General features: G+C 48.2%; 1 protein-coding gene across 7 annotated transcripts in view; it reads left to right on the top strand.

Annotated features, from left to right (window-relative positions):
- NEO1 (neogenin 1) overlaps nucleotides 1-19629 on the top strand; it is a 158727-nt gene that overhangs the window by 129451 nt on the left and 9647 nt on the right. For 4 of the 7 annotated variants that reach the window (XM_088063004.1, XM_088063005.1, XM_088063002.1 and 1 more), the window contains exons 13-21: nucleotides 48-192; nucleotides 2664-2774; nucleotides 5364-5558; nucleotides 6126-6221; nucleotides 7165-7388; nucleotides 10441-10579; nucleotides 13098-13205; nucleotides 15929-16123; nucleotides 16902-16934. In XM_088063004.1, the coding sequence (XP_087919130.1) occupies nucleotides 48-192; nucleotides 2664-2774; nucleotides 5364-5558; nucleotides 6126-6221; nucleotides 7165-7388; nucleotides 10441-10579; nucleotides 13098-13205; nucleotides 15929-16123; nucleotides 16902-16934 (1246 nt within the window). The remainder of the gene's footprint in view (nucleotides 1-47; nucleotides 193-2663; nucleotides 2775-5363; nucleotides 5559-6125; nucleotides 6222-7164; nucleotides 7389-10440; nucleotides 10580-13097; nucleotides 13206-15928; nucleotides 16124-16901; nucleotides 16935-19629) is intronic. The other 3 variants (XM_088063003.1, XM_088063001.1, XM_014250973.2) reach the window with 2 other exon arrangements.

Here is a 19629-nt window from a genome sequence, read left to right as displayed (position 1 = left end):
CAAAAGACTTTTTTTTTTCCAATACCTTTCTGTGCTGCCTTCCCCAGAGCATCCTGCTACAGTGGCAGCCCCCTCCTGCTGGGACCCACAGCGGGCAAATCACGGGCTACAAAATCCGCTACCGGAAAGTTTCCCGCAAGAGCGACGTCACCGAGAGCGTGGGGGGCACGCAGCTCTCCCAGCTCATCGAAGGTGAGCAGGACCTGTCCTCCCAGGGGTGCCTGGCTGTGCTTAGGGGGCTCAGGGACAGGATCCCATTGGGTTCCTGCAGGGTTCTGTCCTCCCAGGGGTGCCTGGCTGTGTTTAGGGGGCTCAGGGACAGGATCCCATTGGGTTCCTGCAGGGTTCTGTCCTCCCAGGGGTGCCTGGCTGTGCTTAGGGGGCTCAGGGACAGGATCCCATTGGGTTCCTGCAGGGTTCTGTCCTCCCAGGGGTGCCTGGCTGTGCTTAGGGGGCTCAGGGACAGGATCCCATTGGGTTCCTGCAGGGTTCTGTCCTCCCAGGGGTGCCTGGCTGTGTTTAGGGGGCTCAGGGACAGGATCCCATTGGGTTCCTGCAGGGTTCTGTCCTCCCAGGGGTGCCTGGCTGTGTTTAGGGGGCTCAGGGACAGGATCCCATTGGGTTCCTGCAGGGTTCTGTCCTCCCAGGGGTGCCTGGCTGTGCTTAGGGGGCTCAGGGACAGGATCCCATTGGGTTCCTACCTTCAAGACAAACCGAAGCAGCTCCCAGAGGAGCTCTGGGGTTGTGTGGGCTGCAGGTGGTGCCTGGGGCCTGGTGACCTGATTCCTAGCCTGATTTGGCCATGGATTTGCTGAGTAGACTGGATGATTCCTTATAAAATGGCTTTTAAAGGCCTGGAGAAGGCGATTCTGGGTTCCTTGTGTGCCCAAATGCCAGAGGTGGAGGGCACAGGAGCAGGGGATGGGCAGGGTTGGCACAGGCACCTGGACCCAGCTCCGAACCCTGGGAACGGCTGGCCCTGGGCATCCCTGGAACATCCCACCTCATGGCCATGGAATGTTCTAGAGGGAATGCTTTTCCTCCTTTTGGACACAGAAAAATCCAGTCTAGTGTCAGTCACGTGTTGCTGCCAGAGCTGCAGTTGTGTTCAGCAGGAACAAGCAGTGCATGAGAGCAGGAGCAGCACTACATTTGTTCCTCTTTAAAACCTCTGTAAAGGAATACTTGCATTCCCAAAAAGAGAAGAAACTGGGAGTGTCTGGAAGAGTTTCTAACAAGAGACACTGATTTTTTCTCAGAAACTCCAGCTGTGACTTAGTGAGTCTCAGTTTTCTCACAGAATTGAGATATTCCTGTAATTCCAGAGTATTTTTGCCAGCAACAAAACCTGCTGGGGAGGTTCAGTATATCAAATTTTGACTGCCTTTTCACAGTGCTCTGATTTTTTAGTACAGACTCTTACAGGCATTAAACAAGTGTGAGTCTGCTCACCTGCTGCCTCTGTGCCACCCCCAGGTTTGCTGATGGCAGGGGTGTTCCTGTTCTTAAATCTAATTAATTAAATTAATTAACTGCCCTAAGTTCAAGCGTGGCTACAAGCAGGCCCTCCCAGTCTTTTGCATTATAAACAGATGGTACTTTAGTTTCTTTCTGCAGCAAAGCTGAATCTTTTGTTTCATAACTTACATTTTTATAGGAATATCAGAAGGCATTGTATTAAATTTGATTTAAAAAATTAAATTTAAATTTAATTTTAATTGAATTGAAATAATACACTGAAATTTGGTTTATTGGTTAGTAAAGGCTAGTGTACACACTTATCAAACTTCTCTATTTTTAGACAGTTCACATTTTTTTTGCGGATTTTTAGGGGATAGAATTTTTGTTTTTATAGGTGCGGTTTATTTTTCTTTATAAGACCAGATTGTTATGTAAACTGATTTTCATTTTTGTGATTTTTTGCGTGGGAATTTGCGGGGTTAGCTGTTAATTCAGGCCTAGGACAGGACATCAGGAGCCTTTTGTTAATCACACGTTTAAGTTCTGTGCAGCACCTGCCCTGTCCAGCACTGACAGTGGAGGGCTGGGATATCCATGGCCCCTGGGATTTAACTGGGATCAGTGGGAATGCTGGGCTGCTGGATCAGTGGGAATGATCAGTGGGAATGCCAGGCTGCTGGATCAGTGGGAATGATCAGTGGGAATGCCAGGCTGCTGGATCAGTGGGAATGATCAGTGGGAATGCCAGGCTGCTGGATCAGTGGGAATGCCGGGCTGCTGGATCTCTGGGAATGCCAGGCTGCTGGATCTCTGGGAATGCCGGGCTGCTGGATCTCTGGGAATGCCAGGCTGCTGGATCTCTGGGAATGCCGGGCTGCTGGATCAGTGGGAATGCCGGGCTGGTGGATCAGTGGGAATGCCGGGCTGGTGGATCAGTGGGAATGCCAGGCTGCTGGATCAGTGGGAATGCCGGGCTGCTGGATCAGTGGGAATGCCGGGCTGGTGGATCAGTGGGAATGCCGGGCTGCTGGATCTCTGGGAATGCCGGGCTGCTGGATCAGTGGGAATGCCGGGCTGCTGGATCTCTGGGAATGCCGGGCTGCTGGATCTCTGGGAATGCCGGGCTGCTGGATCTCTGGGAATGCCGGGCTGCTGGATCTCTGGGAATGCCGGGCTGACAGAGCTGTGGCCGTGTCCCGCAGGGCTGGAGCGAGGCACTGAGTACAGTTTCCGCGTGGCTGCCATGACCATCAACGGCACCGGCCCCGCCACAGACTGGGTGTCAGCCGAGACCTTCGAGAGCGACCTGGACGGTGAGAGGAGCCCGGGACCGGGACTGCAGAGCGTGGGGGTTCCTTCATTTCACCTCACCCACATCTGGCTGCCTCTTTGGAGGGCAAACCTCTGTGCTCTCACTTCTGGGCTGGGTGTACAGTGGGGTTTATCTAGGATTGACACCGATTTCTACTTAACAGAAAATTCTTGCCAAGCCAATAAAGCGGCTTGAAATGAAACTCTGCTCCTACACTTCCTAGTGCTGTATGTCGGCAGCAAGTGCCTCCTGCTAAGCCATGCTCCTTTATAGTGACAATGAGAGTAAGAAAGAAATCATGGAAAACATTCTCACAGCCCTTTGCAGTCTCACCCCCGTGGTGGTGCTGTGCTTTCTTTGACCCACAGTAACTTATTTTGCACAGAAGAAAAGGGAGATGAATTATATTTTCTGTATTTTCTGCACCACATCTTCCAGCAGAAATTCTGCTGCGGGTATTAAGTAAAAGTGATATTAAAATTGTGGGTATTAGAATAATTTGAAATATTTGAATAATTGAAGTAATTTGAATAATTTGAAATAATTGAATAATTGAAAATTCCAATGATGGCGGAAAGGTTCCTGAGCTTGTTGGAGTTTTAAGTGGGATATCCCAAAGCTCTTTGCATGTGCTGTAACACATGCAAACCCTCAGCAGAGGGTCTGCTTCACCAAGTCTGTGGATTTGTGGGCTGTCAGAGCAGGCTCAGTGATCCTGGCAGCTGGGAGGTGGAATAATGGAATATTCTAGTGGAATAATGGGTCAATATTTGCTCTCTGCTGCCAGAGGATCCTTCAGCAGCCGGCTCAGGAAGCCTGGAAAACCCTTTTCCCATCTCTGTGTGGTGAACAGAGCAGTTCAGGGATGTGGATACTGGAAATTCCTTTTTCCATGTGTCTTAGTGGATGTGATGCAGCCTTGGAGCTGCCAGTCCAAAAGTGGGGCAGAGCTCTGTAAATGAGCACCTCACAGGGCAGTGGGAGTGTCCCTGAACTGGAGTTAACAACACTTCGCCAGAGGACAGCACCAGGATTGAATTTAAATTTAAACAGGGCAGAAGGAAGAAGAAGAATTACATTTTCCTTCTCTGTTGGCTTTGTCATTTAGATTTTTTCACCTTCAAGATGTTGTAGGAAATCTGACTTTCTACACATTCTTTCCATTGAATAAAGCAGTAAAAAATGACATTTAAGACAACATAACTTGATATTCATATAACTCTGTGTACACCTGTGAGATCTGTGTGCACACTGCATTTCTTGGGTTTCTTTCTTTAGAAAGCTCATGTGGATAATTTTAACACCATGCAAATGCAATTACAGCTCATCTTGCATTTCTTAGGCTCTACAGACACATGAGGCATAGTTTCCTTTTATTCCAGGCCTGCTTTTGGAGTTTAAATAGAAAATAATTCCCCAGAGAGTGCCATGGATGTAAAGGGGAGCCAGGAGCAGGTTCCCCCTGAGCACAGAGCAGGAGGAGTTGAGCAGTTGTACAGAGCTCGTCCCCAGTGCAGTGGAAATGTCACCTCTCCTGCTGCACTTGGAGCTTTGCTGAGTTTAAATGCTGGGAGCTGGAACTGCTGGGCTGTGTCAGCAGCAGCCCAGGAGCTCCCCGGGCTGGGGGCCAGGGCTGTGCTGCGATCCAAATAATCCTGTTGTGGTGCTTTATGAAATGTTTGTAGAGGAACGCAGCGTGTTTCATTAAAACCAAATCCCTGCAGGAAGCACAAGTCCTTGATTCCATTTGGAGTGGGGAGTTCAGTTTGTGATTGCAGGGAATTATCCCTAATCCGCCAGCACCCGACAAAAGGATTTATTTCATTTTTGAGAAGTGAACCCAAAGTTAGGGACACTCCAGGGACAGTTGGGAGGTTGCTTTTAGGTTCCAGTCAACAGTGGGGAAAAGCCTCTTAGGAGAAATATTAGGGGCTTACAGTGGCACGCTGTGGAAGTGTTCTGGTGTCAAGGATCCACATTCTGTGTCTCTGTGGGGTAGGGTGAGACTCGTGTTGCTTTTGGGGCAAGGGTTTGAACATTTGATGTGGACTCTGTATTTTCTGAACTTTTAGTCTGGCTGTGTAGTTGTAGCAACTATAGGAACCCAAGGATCTAGGCAGTGACAAGTGTAGGACAATTGAGGAGACCCCTTTGCAGTGCAGTTTTTACAGCTGTGGAATATCCTATTTAATGCTACAGCTCAGGAACCTTTCTTTCATCACCAGACTTTTCCATGTAATTATTGTAAAACCCACAAGTAAGGGATATGGTGGAACTGAAAGTGGATGAATTTGTGGATAAAACTGGCGTGTATTTGGAAAAGTGGGTGATATCATGGGCACCACAGATCTGCCTGAGATCCGATACCAAAACCATCCCAAGCCCCTAAGCTTCAGCACAGCTGTTCTGCCTTTTAAAGGGAGCATCTATTGGAGCGCAACGTTAATGTTCTGCTGTCTCCTGCACAGCAGAGCTTCACTGAGCTCATTCCCACACACACGAGCGCTTTGTTTGACCTTCCTGCCTCACGGTCTCCGTGTCTTTGCCTCTGTTTGAGAGAAGGCGTTGCAGTGCCCCTGTTTCCCTGCAGAGAGCCGTGTGCCCGAGGTGCCCAGCTCCCTGCACGTGCGGCCGCTGGTCACCAGCATCGTGGTGAGCTGGACCCCGCCCGAGAACCAGGACGTGGTGGTCAGGGGATACGCCATCGGCTACGGCATCGGCAGCCCCCACGCCCAGACCATCAAGGTGGACTACAAACAGAGATACTACACCATTGAGAACCTGGGTGAGTGCAGGGAACGTGCCCAGCCTCCCTCAGCACTCCCTAAACAACTTCCACGGGAGCAGCAGCCCGAGTTCACCGTGCTCCGTGCGGAGCTGCGTGAGAAAAAGGGACTGAAATGTCATCAGGATTCACTGGTGGCTCCTTTAAAAGGAGAATAAAGATTCACCCCTCCACAGAACTCTCTGTGGGAGGTAAAATAGTGTGAACGTGAGAAAAAGAGCAATACTGGGAATTCCATCAAATCAGAGGTTTGAGTAATTTTGGTTTTGTTCTTTAAAATTGTTTTTCTCGCTCCTGATTTGGCTGCACTTAAAGATAGATTTGCTGTAACTATAGACTCAAGCCGTGGTGTCCCTGCCCAGGCAGGAGGTGGAATGAGATGGGCTTTAAGGTCCCTTCCAACCCAAACCAGTCTGGGATTCTGTGGCCATGAACAGAAGGTCTGTGTGGGGACTTTCTCAGTTCAAATCACGTATTCCAGTTCAAAATTAAAATACTGAACAAAGAGGGTATGGAGAAGCAGAAAGCAGGATTGTGCAGGTTGTGCTGATTTCTTTTCCCCTTCAGATCCCAGCTCTCACTACGTGATAACCCTGAAAGCCTTCAACAACGTGGGGGAAGGGATCCCCCTGTACGAGAGCGCAGTGACCCGGCCCCACTCCGGTGAGTCCTGCCCTGCAGCCAGGATGGGCTGGGGGTGCTGGGGGGTCCTGGCTGTCAGTTCACCCCGTGCTCTCTGTCCCTGTCACTGCTTGGCCCCGCACGTTCCCGATAAACCAGCTAAATCGGGCTCATTTGTAAATTCCAGACTCACCTGACAGCTACTAATGGATGTTCTCACTCCAGACGTTCCCCTTACCTGGGCCTAGCCCACGTGGGCACGGTTCTGGACACGCTGCCTGTGTTTGCTTCGTGTCCCTCTGTTGTCACTCACTCTAAACAAAATCTGGGCAGTTTTTATTTTGGCCTGGTAATCCATAAAGAAAAGAGCTTAAGCAGAGAAGTGTGCAGGTGTGCTGTTGCCATGCTCCCTCCCAGCCTGCTGACACCAGCCAGGAATTTGGTGGAGGTGCAACACGTGGGGTTAGTCCTGAATGCTTGGAGATCCTCCAGAGGATGCTGGAATTGCAGTTTCACAGTTACTGCAAGTTGGTCCCTCTCTTGGAACCTACTTTTGAGGGTGCCTTTTGGGAGGTCCCCGTGTGTCTGGGAAGTGGAATTTGCCCATCCAGAGCTCCAACTCTGTGTCCTCCTCGTTGTTTTCTGGGAGAGCACTCAGTGGACACTCGGGGCAAATGAAGTCACAGTGACTGAGTGTTTGGGGTTCTTGGGCCATGGCTGTGTGCCCTGGGCACTAATGAGAGCTACGCCAGCAGGGATTTGTTGTTTTACTGTCTGGAGGAGGGAGGACAATGCAAAGAGTGATGTTATTGCCCAGTCTAATGTCACCTATTAACTCTGGCTTTTCTCTCTTTCTCTCCATTCCTCACCTTCCATCTCATTGCACTTCCCTGCATCCCCTCTTTTTTTGTTTTGGTTGACATTAAAATGCCACCTCCTCCCTTTTTAATTATAAACCACGGCCTTTTCCCCATGGATTGCGCAGACACTTCCGAGGTTGATTTGTTTGTTATTAATGCTCCATACACTCCAGTGCCAGATCCGTCTCCCATGATGCCCCCGGTGGGAGTTCAGGCTTCCATCCTGAGCCATGACACCATCCGGATCACTTGGGCAGACAACTCCCTGCCCAAGAACCAGAAGATCACGGACGCGCGGTTCTACACCGTCCGCTGGAAAACCAACATCCCTGCCAACACCAAGTACAAGGTACCGGGAGCTTCCCAGCCCAGCAGGGCAGGGCACAGCTCTGGGAACGCTGCTGGGCTCTGTGGAGGGGCAGGATTCCTCCAGCTCCGCTCCCAGGGGAAGGCAGAGCTGAGGGAATGCTGCCAGGATTGCCCTGGGTCTGCTGGGAGCAGTTCTTTGTGTCTCCTGTGGGAAGGAGCTGGAGCTGGGACAGTGTTCTGGGAGCGGATGGAAGAGCTGCTTCAGGGCAGGAACAGACATTTCCAGCGTTGTTCTGTTCTGTGGACACTATCTGTGAGCCCTGCAGGGAAAACACATTTACCCCCATGGTCTGAAATTTCCTCATAGGGCCTTTTCAGTTTGTGCAAAGCTGGTAGTGAGTCTTTCCTTTGGGAGCTGACTGGCTTCAAAACACACAGCAAAAACTTGATGATATCCTTGCCTTCCTCCGTTTTCGTGTGTTTGGATTTGGGGACTGGATTTGGGTTTGGTTTGGTGGTTGGTTGGATTTTTTTATGAATTTTCAGAGTTACCTGGAGGGCTCAAAGCTGCTGACTGCAAATTTCACATTTGTAATGAGACTCAGAGGAACTGGTAGTTAAAATACCCAGCCAGTGGAGCTCCCTTTATGCTCCTGCAGAGCCACCATGTTATAATCTAGATCTTTTCTTTATTGAAAAGAAAAGATGTAAATATGTGTGTATTCCTCCTCTAAAGGCAAGTTACTTCTGAGCCACATTCCTGAGTCATGTGCAAGGGATGTCTCAGGAGTGGTTTAAATAAAGCTGCAGTTTCATTAGCTAATTGCTTAAAAGATTGAAATAAAATAGAAGATGGAATAAAATAGTAAATTTACTATTCCCATTGTTCCAGTGCTCGTGGTCAGTGGGCAACAACAAGTTTTGCTGTGACCAAAACCAACAAGGAATGATGGAATATAGTTTAAAATTACTCAAGATTGTAGAAAGGATTTGCCTGAAGGAGAGAAGTTTGAGGTATTTGCTCCCATCGCACATGACCCGTGGTGTCTGGAGAGCCCACATCCTGGTTTTCTTCCCCTGTTTTTGTTGGAGCTCCTCTCCTGTACTGCTGGATGTGTTTTGGGAGGTCAGACCCTTGCAGGGAGTGCTGGCTCTCATTCAGGCTGTGAATGAGAACACACTGCTTGTCCTGGCCCCTCTGCAGCTCCTGCTCGCTGCTCCAGAGCTTTGGAGTGTCCCCATTCCTGGGGACAGAAATCCTGCGTCACCTCTGCAGGATCCAGAGCTGCAGCTGCTCACTGGCTGGGGTTTCATTCTTCCTCTCATCCCAAACTGGGTGTTGAGATGGTTCTCTGAGATTTTCTGCCTCTGCCCTGTTCCTGGCCCGTCACAAGCTCCTGAGGACGAGGCTGTGTGCTCCTGGCACTTGTTCTCCTCAGTTTGTGCAGGATTGTGCCAGGCTGAGCCTGGAAACCCAGGAGCAGATGGGCTGCAGTTTCCAAAGCCCCCTTGTTGGTGTGTGGGCTTGTCCTGCAGCTACCTGGGATCCATCAGGGATCAATGAAAATATTAAAGGTTGGATCTTTTAGGATTGCATAAAAGAGAAACAAGTTTTTCAGGATAGTATTTATGGGATTTATTTCTAGCAGGTGAGCAGGGTTTGGTACCATGGGATGGGCTGGGATCTTAAAAATAACAAAGTGCTGTTAGAGATGCACAGGGAAACGAAAAGATCCCAAGATTCCAAGCCAGAGATGGAAACCAGAACTTTCACCTGGAAAAGGAGCCCAGCTGCCACATCAAATAATACAAATACTGGAATGCCTAAATAAATACTGCTGGGAATTCCAGCATCCCAGAGGGGAAGAGCTTTTTGGGGTAAGGCAGCTGGTAATGGCAGGTGGGGAGGAAAGATTCCTGCCTTGGACTTGTCATTCCATCGCTCCCAGCGAGGCCTGCACTCCCTGCCTTCCCCAGGGAGCTGTGCCCATTCCAGCTGTGCCCGTTCCAGCTGTGCCCGTTCCAGCTGTGCCCGTTCCAGCTGTGCCCATTCCAGCTGTGCCCATTCCAGCTGTGTGACAGCCCCTCAGCCACAGTCCCCCCCACTCCAAACTGCACTGAGTGTGTACCAAGGAGAGGCTTAAAGCCAATGGAGGATTTAATTTTAATTCATTCTGTGAGTCTTTGGCCACAGACAGCAAAGCCCTGGGCACCCTTGAAACACCATTTCCTGAACTTCCATCCCTTGTAAGAAAAAGAAAATGAAGATATTGGAGATCTCAGACTGGAGCCTTTGGGAAAGGTGCCTTTACCTTGGCATTAAATCAGCTGCACTCTTTTGGTGCTTTCTGGAGGCAGTGGCTGTTGCAGTTGTTTTATGGCCCTGTCAGATCCTGAAACAGCTCTTGAATTCTGTGTTTACACCACTGCAGGCCAAGGTGAGGAATATCCATATCTGTAAATACAGCTCTCCTTCTCTTCCATGGGCTTCCAGTACATTCTTTTGGTGCTGAAGCCATTTACAACAAACACAAAATGTGTAAAAATGCTGAATTACAAATTCCGCTATGACCCACGTGTAGTTTCCTTGTGTGATCCTAGATAACCATTTTTTCTGAAAAGAATCTACATTTTGGTAAAGATTCATTCACCTCAAGTCTCACAAGTGTATCTTTAGTTGATTTGTTTATTACATTTAAGGTTGTTCTGGAAATTGCAGCAGGAATCTGGGAGGCAGCTCCAGGTTCTGAGCAGGACTGTTCCACGCTGTGCTTTTTGTTTTCCCCAGCCAGAGGAGTTAATGAAATGCTGTAGATGAACCCCCAGGTAAACAGGGCTTTAACCACTGCATAACAAGTGGGCCCTGGACCTTGTTTTGTCTTTTTTCATTTCTAATTGGCTGCTGTTAAGTGCTCCTGCTGATTGCAGGATCTCTAGTGGAGGATAAACGTTGATATTTGATTAATGAATTTGCACGGCAGAGAAGAGCCAGCCCTGAATTAATGGCTGTGGTTCTGGAAATGCTGGGAACACCTGGGCTGGGGGTGTCTGAGGGCTGTGGGGAGTGCTGCTCACCCTGCTTTCCCTTTCAGACTGCAAATGCCACCACCCTGAGCTATCTGGTGACGGGGCTGAAGCCAAACACCCTCTATGAGTTCTCGGTGATGGTGACCAAGGGCAGGAGATCCAGCACCTGGAGCATGACAGCGCACGGGACAACCTTTGAATTAGGTACTCCTGGGCTGGATATTCCCAAAGAAACCTCCCCCTGAAATGGTTCTGCTGATTAACACTTGCTGGGGTGGGGGTCTGAATAGTTCAGTCAGAAATTCTGATTAAAAAACAACAACATTCTTCAAAATTGCAAGGGATGATTGCAGGAGAATTTACATCAAATTACAGAGAAGTCATGAATAATTTACCACGGTTCATGGGCAGGAGAGAAGAAAGTCTCACAAAAAACACATTAACAGCAAACACAAAGAAAACACTTCTGCACAAATAATTAAAATTTGCTGTAAATGTGATGATAATTTTTACAGAGTGAGAAGGTGCACGAGGCAGATGAAGACAAAAAATCACAGTGGGCATTAAGATGTGCAGGTGAGCCCTAAATTCCTGTCAGTGCAGAACAGAGTCAGGCCCAGGGAGTGACTGTGGGGGCCAGGCCCTCTCCCTGACCTGTCCCTCATTAGCTCTTCTTACCCTGCAGTGTTAAATGAACTTTGGGCAATTAAATTTACTGCTTATTATGCTTAGGTTTCTCTTCAGATGGACTGTGGAGGACAAGAAGCCCATCCAAATGAGCCCAGAGTTCTCCTTCTGAATTAAAATACAGCCAAAAAAATCAAACATGCAAAGAATTTGTGAGATTTTCCAGATATTCTATCATAAAAATTCTATCATTTCTGCTTAAGAAAAAGCAAACCCAGGATAAAATCTGAACTCTCTGAGCATACTCAGAAGTCCCAGTGAGTTTCAGTTGCTTTGGAAAACATTGTCGTGGTTTTGGGTGAGAATTCCATGATGTGGGGCCAGCTCTGGGCTGGGGCTCCTTTCCCATCCCTCTATTCCCAGCCCACATTAAACCCCCCGCTTGCTGCTGCCACATGTTCAATCCTCAGCCGTAGCTCTGCTCTGAGTGCAGGGACTGTTAAAGCTGCAGAAATAAAGTTTTTTTGAAGAGAATTTGACACAAAGCCCCTGAGCAAGGGCACAATGCAGGAGGGCTCAGTGCATTTAAATAGGAAGGGTCAGGTTGAAGTGCTTGTAAGGAATTATTTTCAAAGACAATCCCAATAGCTGAGGAACTGAGGAATAAGTTTAAAATAGAAATTAAAAGAAAAAAAGGTTAAATATATTTTCTTATAACAGATCTTATGATTTATAATACTGGCCAAATTCCTGAGTGAGTGGCTCATTATTTTGGGATACTCTTGAGAAGTTGTGTAGGACTTGCTCCCAAAAGGAAAATAGGGAATTCTGGGCTCTGTGTTGTCTGTGTTCCTGATCTCCTGTGGGCTACTTCTGATTTTCTATTTTTGTTTCCTCTGAATCCTGTTTTTACATATTTGGGGCAATAATTACAATAACTTCTTGGCTGTGGCTGTCCCTGGTTTCCAGCTCTTCATCACGAGGATAACTGGTGGCCATCCCAGAGGATTTATGGCTGGATTTCCAAGAGGTCACACACACAAAGCTCTGGAAATGCAGGAAGTTCAGCAGTACTGTGGCTGGATCAAATCCACGAGGTGGATTTGCTCCGGGTTGTCCCCTCAGGAGCCTCCTGGATTTCAGGATGTGGCACTGCAGGGATGGTCAGTGCCCTCTGGCTTCAGTTCACAGCAAGGATTTCAGTTTTCTGCTGGAGAAATTTGTGCTGTTTCCTGATTTTTTATCAGGAGAGGCTGATGGGAGAAGGAAAACTCTTCCTTTCCTTCCCTTCCCTCAGTGCTGCTCTCTGGCAACCCCATGGAGAAAGGTTGGCCAGTTGTGTTCAGCAAATCCTTCTGCATTTGAAACCCCTCTGGGGTGCAGATGCCTTCCAGATCACAAATCATTCTTCAGGATTCATTCAGCCATTCCAGGTTTGCCCAGAGATTGTTCCCCAGAGCAGCTGGAGCTGCCTCTGCATCCCTGGAGAGTCCCAGGCCAGGCTGGACGGGGCTTGGAGCACCCTGGGACAGTGGAAGTGTCCCTGCCGTGGCAGGGGTGGCACTGGGTGGGCTTTAAGGTCCCTTCCAACCCAAACCATTCCAGCCTGGTATAATTCTCAGTTGCTGGTGGATTTACTTTGCTGATTGGGATTTAAGTGGCAAATGGGCACTTTTGGGTCTGAGTCCCATCATAAACCTGCAAACAGGGAGATATTTCAGATGCCTGCCTACACAGAATGTATGGTTCACAGTTTGTGGGATTTTTCTGATGACTGCAGAAATTCAGGTGAGGAATCACTGGCCCCAGTTGTCCAGGTTTTTGAGGATGCCCAGTCATGGATCACATCTGGTGCCAGAAGTGCTCTGGAAAGGGGAAGCTCCATATGGGCTGGAGGCAGTGACCCTGGATGGCACTGGCCAGTGAGGGGGTGAATCAGCGAGACGCTGCAGGATGGGGGGATTTATACAAGTAAAGAGAATAATCCAGATATAATTGTATTGCACATCAGATGAAGATCCAGAGCCCTGAGGTGATGGTTCAGAGGTGTGACAGAGCAGGCAGAGCTGCTGACACTCTGGGTTTGTTGTTTCAGTGCCAACGTCACCCCCCAAGGACGTGACCGTGGTGAGCAAGGAGGGCAAGCCCCGCACCATCATCGTCAACTGGCAGCCGCCCTCCGAGGCCAACGGCAAAATCACAGGTGGGGCACGAGGGAGCCGGGCCTGGGGCTGCCCCTGCCTGCTTGGCCAGTCCCTGCACCAGCTCACATTCCTTATTTCCTTCTGTACTCCAGCAAAATCTGTTCAGATGCAAACTAACTGCAGTGGGAAATGGAAGTGGAGTCAGAAATCCAGCTGAAAGTTTAAATATCTCTGTAACCTTTGCTTGTGCTGTTCTGATAGCACTCCTCCAGTAATTATCCCTAGTGCCTCTGGCTGTCAAACTTTATTTAGGAGAAGCCATCCCAGTGCTCTTTGTCATCTTTGTGACATTTTTGTGTCACAGAACAGACTTCAGAGCAGTTTTTTGTTCCCCTGACTGAACCATTAAGAGTAAACTGTTATTTACCTTGAACTGCATCACTGCCACATAGGATAAATCGCTTTTCAGAAAGTAATAATTGCTTATTCCCTTCTGTAATTTCTGTTCAGATTCCCATTTAGAAGGGCTTTCTGAAATAATCCACTTTTAAAACTGAAATCAGATTTTAATGGCATGTTGTCTGGTTTTGGGTCTGAGCTCAGAATTAACCATGGTGCAGAATCAAAGCTGGGACACCCCCCGATCGAGCAGGACTGGAGCCCAGGCTCTGGACAGGAGATTAAAACTGATTAAATCCCTGGGAAAGGGCAGCAAAATGTTTCCATGGGAAAGGAGGATTGACTGGAGACCCAGAAGCCTTTGGTGCAGGATTTGGCTGCCAGTGAGGGGCACAAATGTCTCACACTGGGGCACAGCCGAGGGAGAGGAAACAGCTACAGAGAGCAGCATTTACCTGCACTGGGCTGGCAGCTTTTTCCCACTGTCCAGCCCAAACATCCCCTGGCAGAGAGGGAAACCCTTGGGACAGAGCTGTTCAGTATTTATCAGCTTTTGCACAAGCAGCAGTTAACAGCTCAAAAATGAGCTAAAACAGTGATGCAGGGCTAAGCCTGAGTGCAGCAGGCACCAGCTCCCCATTCCCAGAGCCCAGCTCCCCATTCCCAGAGCCCAGCTCCCCATTCCCAGAGCCCAGCTCCCCATTCCCAGAGCCCAGCTCCCCATTCCCAGAGCCCAGCTCCCCATTCCCAGAGCCCACCTCCAGCTCCCCATTCCCAGAGCCCAGCTCCCCATTCCCAGAGCCCAGCTCCCCATTCCCAGAGCCCAGCTCCAGTTCCCCTTTCCCAAAGCCCAGCTCCCCATTCCCAGAGCCCACCTCCAGTTCCCCTTTCCCAAAGCCCAGCTCCCATTCCCAGAGCTCAGTTCCCCTTTCCCAGAGCCCATTTCCAGTTCCCCTTTCCTAGAGCCCACCTCCAGTTCCCCTTTCCCAAAGCCCAGCTCCCATTCCCAGAGCTCAGTTCCCCTTTCCCAGAGCCCATTTCCAGTTCCCCTTTCCTAGAGCCCACCTCCAGTTCCCCTTTCCCAAAGCCCAGCTCCCATTCCCAGAGCCCAAGCAGTTTTTGGGATGTGGGGTCCGAGTGCCCTCTGGTGGGAGCAGCCCGTCAGCCAAGGGCTCAGCACTAATTAATTACTCATTAACTCACACTGTGCTGTCAGTGGTGCCAGAATTCCAAGTTCTGATGTCATTCCATGGCCCCCTGTCCATGGAATGCTCAGCACTGCAGCTCCAGCCTCCCTGGCTGGGCATGGGATGGGCAGGAATGCTGAGCCATGTGCTCGAGCATCGTTAGAGCTGCTGACTAATTAGGACACTCTAAAGTTAATTAGTTAATTCACTACTTGTGCCTCTAGACTGTTAGAATGCTTTTAGCATCACTTCATATATGTGTGTATATATATATGTGTGTGTATTTATATATATATAAATATATTTCAGATAGATTTATAGATACACAACAGAGATAGCTATATAGATATATATATAACAGATATATAATACTATAAAAATTTGTATTTCCATATATGCTACATATAAAATAAATACTTGAAGCTAGATATGGATATAAATAATGATACAAATGTAGAAATAATATATGAAAATATATAGTGTATATTGTGTTATATACAATGCATTTTAAATACAGATTCAAGTATTTTTTTCTATGTGTATATAAATATAGAGAGGTTCAAGTATTTATTTTATGCTGATCTGTGTTTCTGTATAAAAAAGTTGCAAAGATTTTACTAGATAATTGGTGATTTCACTGTATTTTAATATCAGAACATAAACTCTTCCCATACCTTTTTTTCTGGGATGTGCAGGGCAGCCTCAATTCTCTTCAGGTTCTTGTTGCCTTTGTTAATAATAATGAAATCATTACAAACACAAGTGGTTTCACTGTGTGTGGGAATGTTTCGTTGTTTTAACGTAATTTAAATAATATATTATTTATATTATTATATTATTTATTATATTATTTATATTATTATATAATAATATAATTTATTATATTATTATTCTTTGAGGATGTTTTGATAATGGCAGCTTTATTTTATTTGCTGTATAAATAGGTAAAGGGATGGAGATAGCAATTTGTCCACAATCAGGGAATGGGGATCAGAAATAACCTTGATGTTTTAAATGGCTTTTTTCTCTTACCATGAATTTTGAACAGTTCTGAGGAAAGGTGGGAGGGCTGGCTGATATTTGAGTATGGTTTTAACGTTTGCCAGAGCACACTTGGGAAGCCCCTGGTGCTTCCCTGGCAAACAGAACATTTCCAGAGGGCTCCTTTACGGACAGACGTGGCTTTCCCCTCCCAGGCTACATCATCTACTACAGCACGGACGTCAACGCCGAGATCCACGACTGGGTCATCGAGCCCGTGGTGGGCAACAGGCTCACACACCAGATCCAGGAGCTCACCCTGGACACTCCCTACTTCTTCAAGATCCAGGCCCGCAACTCCAAGGGCATGGGGCCCATGTCTGAGGCCGTGCAGTTCCGCACCCCCAAAGGTACCCTGGCCCCGAGGTGCTGGGAGCACTGGGAGTGCTGGGAGCGTGGGCTGGCCCCTGGGAAGGGCAGCTCTGAGGCTGGAGAGTTTGCCATGGGCTTGGGATGGCGTGGAGCAGGGAATCCCAGGGCTGGAGAGTTTGCCATGGGCTTGGGATGGCATGGAGCAGGGAATCCCAGGGCTGGAGAGTTTGCCATGGGCTTGGGATGGTGTGGAGCAGGGAATCCCAGGGCTGGAGAGTTTGCCATGGGCTTGGGATGGTGTGGAGCAGGGAATCCCAGGGCTGGAGCTCAGCTCTTGGCTCCACCGGCTGTTCCTCAGGGACCTCTGGGCCGGTCCCTTGTCACAAACCCGGGCTGGCTGCAGTGAAAGTCGGGTTCTGTGTGTCACATCTGCTTCTGGGAATGGGATGGGGCAGTGGGAATTCGTGGGATGCAGCAGGCCCCTAATTCAGGAAGTGATGGTGATGGGCAAGCAGTGACGAGTAAAATGTGAGAGAACTTGGGAAAAATAAAATTATGAGCTTACTGCCATAGAATCCTATCACAGAATTGAGTTAGGAGGGACCTTACAGCCCATCCATGGGCAGGGACACTTCCAGCAGCCCAGGTTGCTCCAAGCCCTGTCCAACCTGGCCTTGGACACTTCTCCACGTGAGTTTTAGTGCTGAGAATCAAGAGCTGCATCCTGTGCTGTGGGAAACTTGGAATTCTGTCTCACTCCTTCAAGCCTTGTGATGTGTCTCTTGTTTTTTTCCTCCCTGTGCTTGCCCCACTAAGCTGAGTCCTCAGATAAAATGCCCAATGACCAAGGTAAATGAACAGCCACATTTCTCTTCTCTCCATCCCTCACTGTTGTGCTTTGCTGTCCATGTGCTGTGACATTTTTTAAGTGGAGCACGATCCTGTTGCTCCGACTGGGAAGGGGCGAGTTCCTGCTGTGCTGCCAGGGAGAGCTGGAAGTCCTGGCTGTGGGTGGGAAGAGTTTGAGGTGTCCCTGAAGGGCCATGGGGGTTGTGCCAGAGCTGAATCCTTCTGGAGGAATGGCTTTGGAGCCAGTGGTGCCCCATCCAGCCCCTGCCCACATCCAAGGGGGTGGAAGATAAAAGGGATTCTGGTTAGCACAAGTGCTGCTTGCAAGGATTCATTCCATAATAAAGGCAGGGAAGCCCTGGAAAGCTCTGTGCAGGAGAGATTCTGCCTGTCAGCTCATTTGGGGCCCAGACTCTCCTGAGGAGCCCAGCACTGGCTCCTAAAAGCCTTAAGGTTTTAAAATGTTTGCTTGAAAAATGGTAGCTTTGAGCTTCCTACATCGAATTAGGAGGTGGATGTCCCAGGGCACTTCTTGCTTTCTTCCAAATAACCTACAAACCTCATAAAAAGGGGGAGAATTAGTCTGAAGGGATGAGTTAAAAAGGCCATTGGCAAACAGCTTAGACATGCAATTAAAGAGATCCTAAAAGGGCTCTGAGGGAGCTGCTCCTCGCTTGGCTCCTCAGCTTGGTGCTCAGAGTAATTTATTAAATGTGCTTTTACTCTGTACCAGGTGATGCTGCTAGCAGGGGCAGTCAGGGAGTCAGTTGGTCCCCATCCCTGTGTCCTGGAGGTGGGGCTGAGGTTTGGGCTGTCTGGGGATGCTCCAATGGCATTGTCCTGCTCACCTGCAGCAGGATGGATTTGGGAAAGGTTACAGGGTTTTAGGTGAAAGTTGCTGTTTTCTGTTTCTCCCTGCTCCAACCCCATTTCAGCCAGTGTTTCATCCTAAAGCAACACCTTCTCTTAGTCATGATCAATTCTTATCACATCCTGTCATGTATAATCATCAAAGGCAAGAGTTTTGTTTGAGAATTCCTGTAAGGACACTGGGAGAGCTGAAATCGTGGCAGTGGCTGGAATGTGGGAAAGGGGAAGACAGAGGAAGTGCAGGAGGAGCTGCCCTGGCACAGCATCACTGAACTGCAGGAAAGAGCCAGCAGGTTACTCAGCCTGGGAGCAAAACCAAGTGGGATTGACTCTCTAACCTCAATGGTTCTGTCCTTTTCTCTCTTTGTCTGCTTTGATGTTTTCCTCCTGAGCTCAGCACATGATTCTGTTTTCCCACACCCTTCTGGAGCACAGAGCTTGGGCAGAACTCAGGGGCTGTTGCTCTCAGGCTTCAAGTGGTTGCACTGGCCTCAGCCTAAAGCAAATATTAGGGTCTCTGATGGAGTAAACCCATCCTGAAGTCGCCCACAGTTAAAATGTTCAGACTGGATATATTTTAACATGGAGGATCACAAGCTGAATGGAAAACAATTCCAACAAGTGCTGTCTTAAACTCTTCCTTAAAATAGGTGACACTGCATAAGAGATGGGGCTCCCTGGAATTCATTAGAGGTTTAAACTGTTGATCTGTGGGTTTAGGAGTTGAATCCTGAGAAGCAACTTGGTTGGGTACCTAAATTTCATCCTAAATTAGTCAGGGAGGACATGGATTCCGTGAGGATCACTGTTCATTGTCTCTGTCTTACCCCTGATTCAGTGTCCCTTGCTGAGCTCAGTTTCTCCCTTCTCTTTCATGGTGTTTTCAGGACACTGAGCTGCCCTTGGCCAAGCAGAACTCACTGCATTCCTCGTGAATAATTCTCATTTTTATCAGTTAATTTATTGTTAACAGGCCCCACATGGTTTTTCCACAGTGCTGTTTTAACAAAGCACTGCACAGTGCTCTGTCAGATATTTCCTGGAAGCCTAAATGCAGTATATTTTATATCTCTCATTCTATATCTGCACAGTTACTGTTCCCAGCCACATTTATGGGCTGACATTCAGCTTTTTGGAAATACCTGTTTTCCATAAAGCAGAAAGATGGATATAAAGTGTGTGTCCATCCCCTTTTCCATCACCTCACCTGTGATGCAGCTGCTACACTGGAAGTGCTCAGTGGCTGATTGCCCTCCCAAAATATTGCCACTTCTTCATGTTCCCCTCTCCTCAGGGGGTTCTGAGAGTCCTCCTGGGGGTTCCCAGGACAGGTGGAATGGCCAGACAGACACAAATCCATTGCACATAAAGTGTGTAAACTTCTCTTCCAGTCCCTGCTCCTGGCCCTGCCCCTGCCTGCCTTTGCCTTTTGTCTTTATTTCAGGGGCTGGTTCACAGGATCTCACGTGAGGTTCAGTTTCCATTTGTTACACATCCTTTTACACTTAATACTTCTTGATTAAAGGGGACTTTTAACAGAAAAAAAAAATCCTTCTCTTCACTGTGAAACTGCCACACTGCCTGACTTTTTTGGGTTTTTTTGTAGAACAGTGTGAAAATGTGTAAAATATTCTGGATTCTTGTAACCATGGGAATATTGTTCTTTGCACCATTGCTGAGTGTTTCCCCTACTCCAGTGTTTTAGCCATTAATTTTGCATTAGTGCATTTTAATGAAAACACAGAGTGCAAGGACCAGGTTCGGATGTCACAAATTTATTGTTCCCTCAGGTTTCATCAAAACCATTTTTGTGCTGCTTTTGTTG

Source organism: Pseudopodoces humilis, chromosome 16 (genome assembly GCF_049639895.1).
Source record: "Pseudopodoces humilis isolate 2021_Gansu_Grassland_sample_001 chromosome 16, ASM4963989v1, whole genome shotgun sequence".
In the NCBI taxonomy this organism is placed as follows: domain Eukaryota; kingdom Metazoa; phylum Chordata; class Aves; order Passeriformes; family Paridae; genus Pseudopodoces; species Pseudopodoces humilis.
This window is presented reverse-complemented; position numbering and strand designations above follow the sequence as displayed.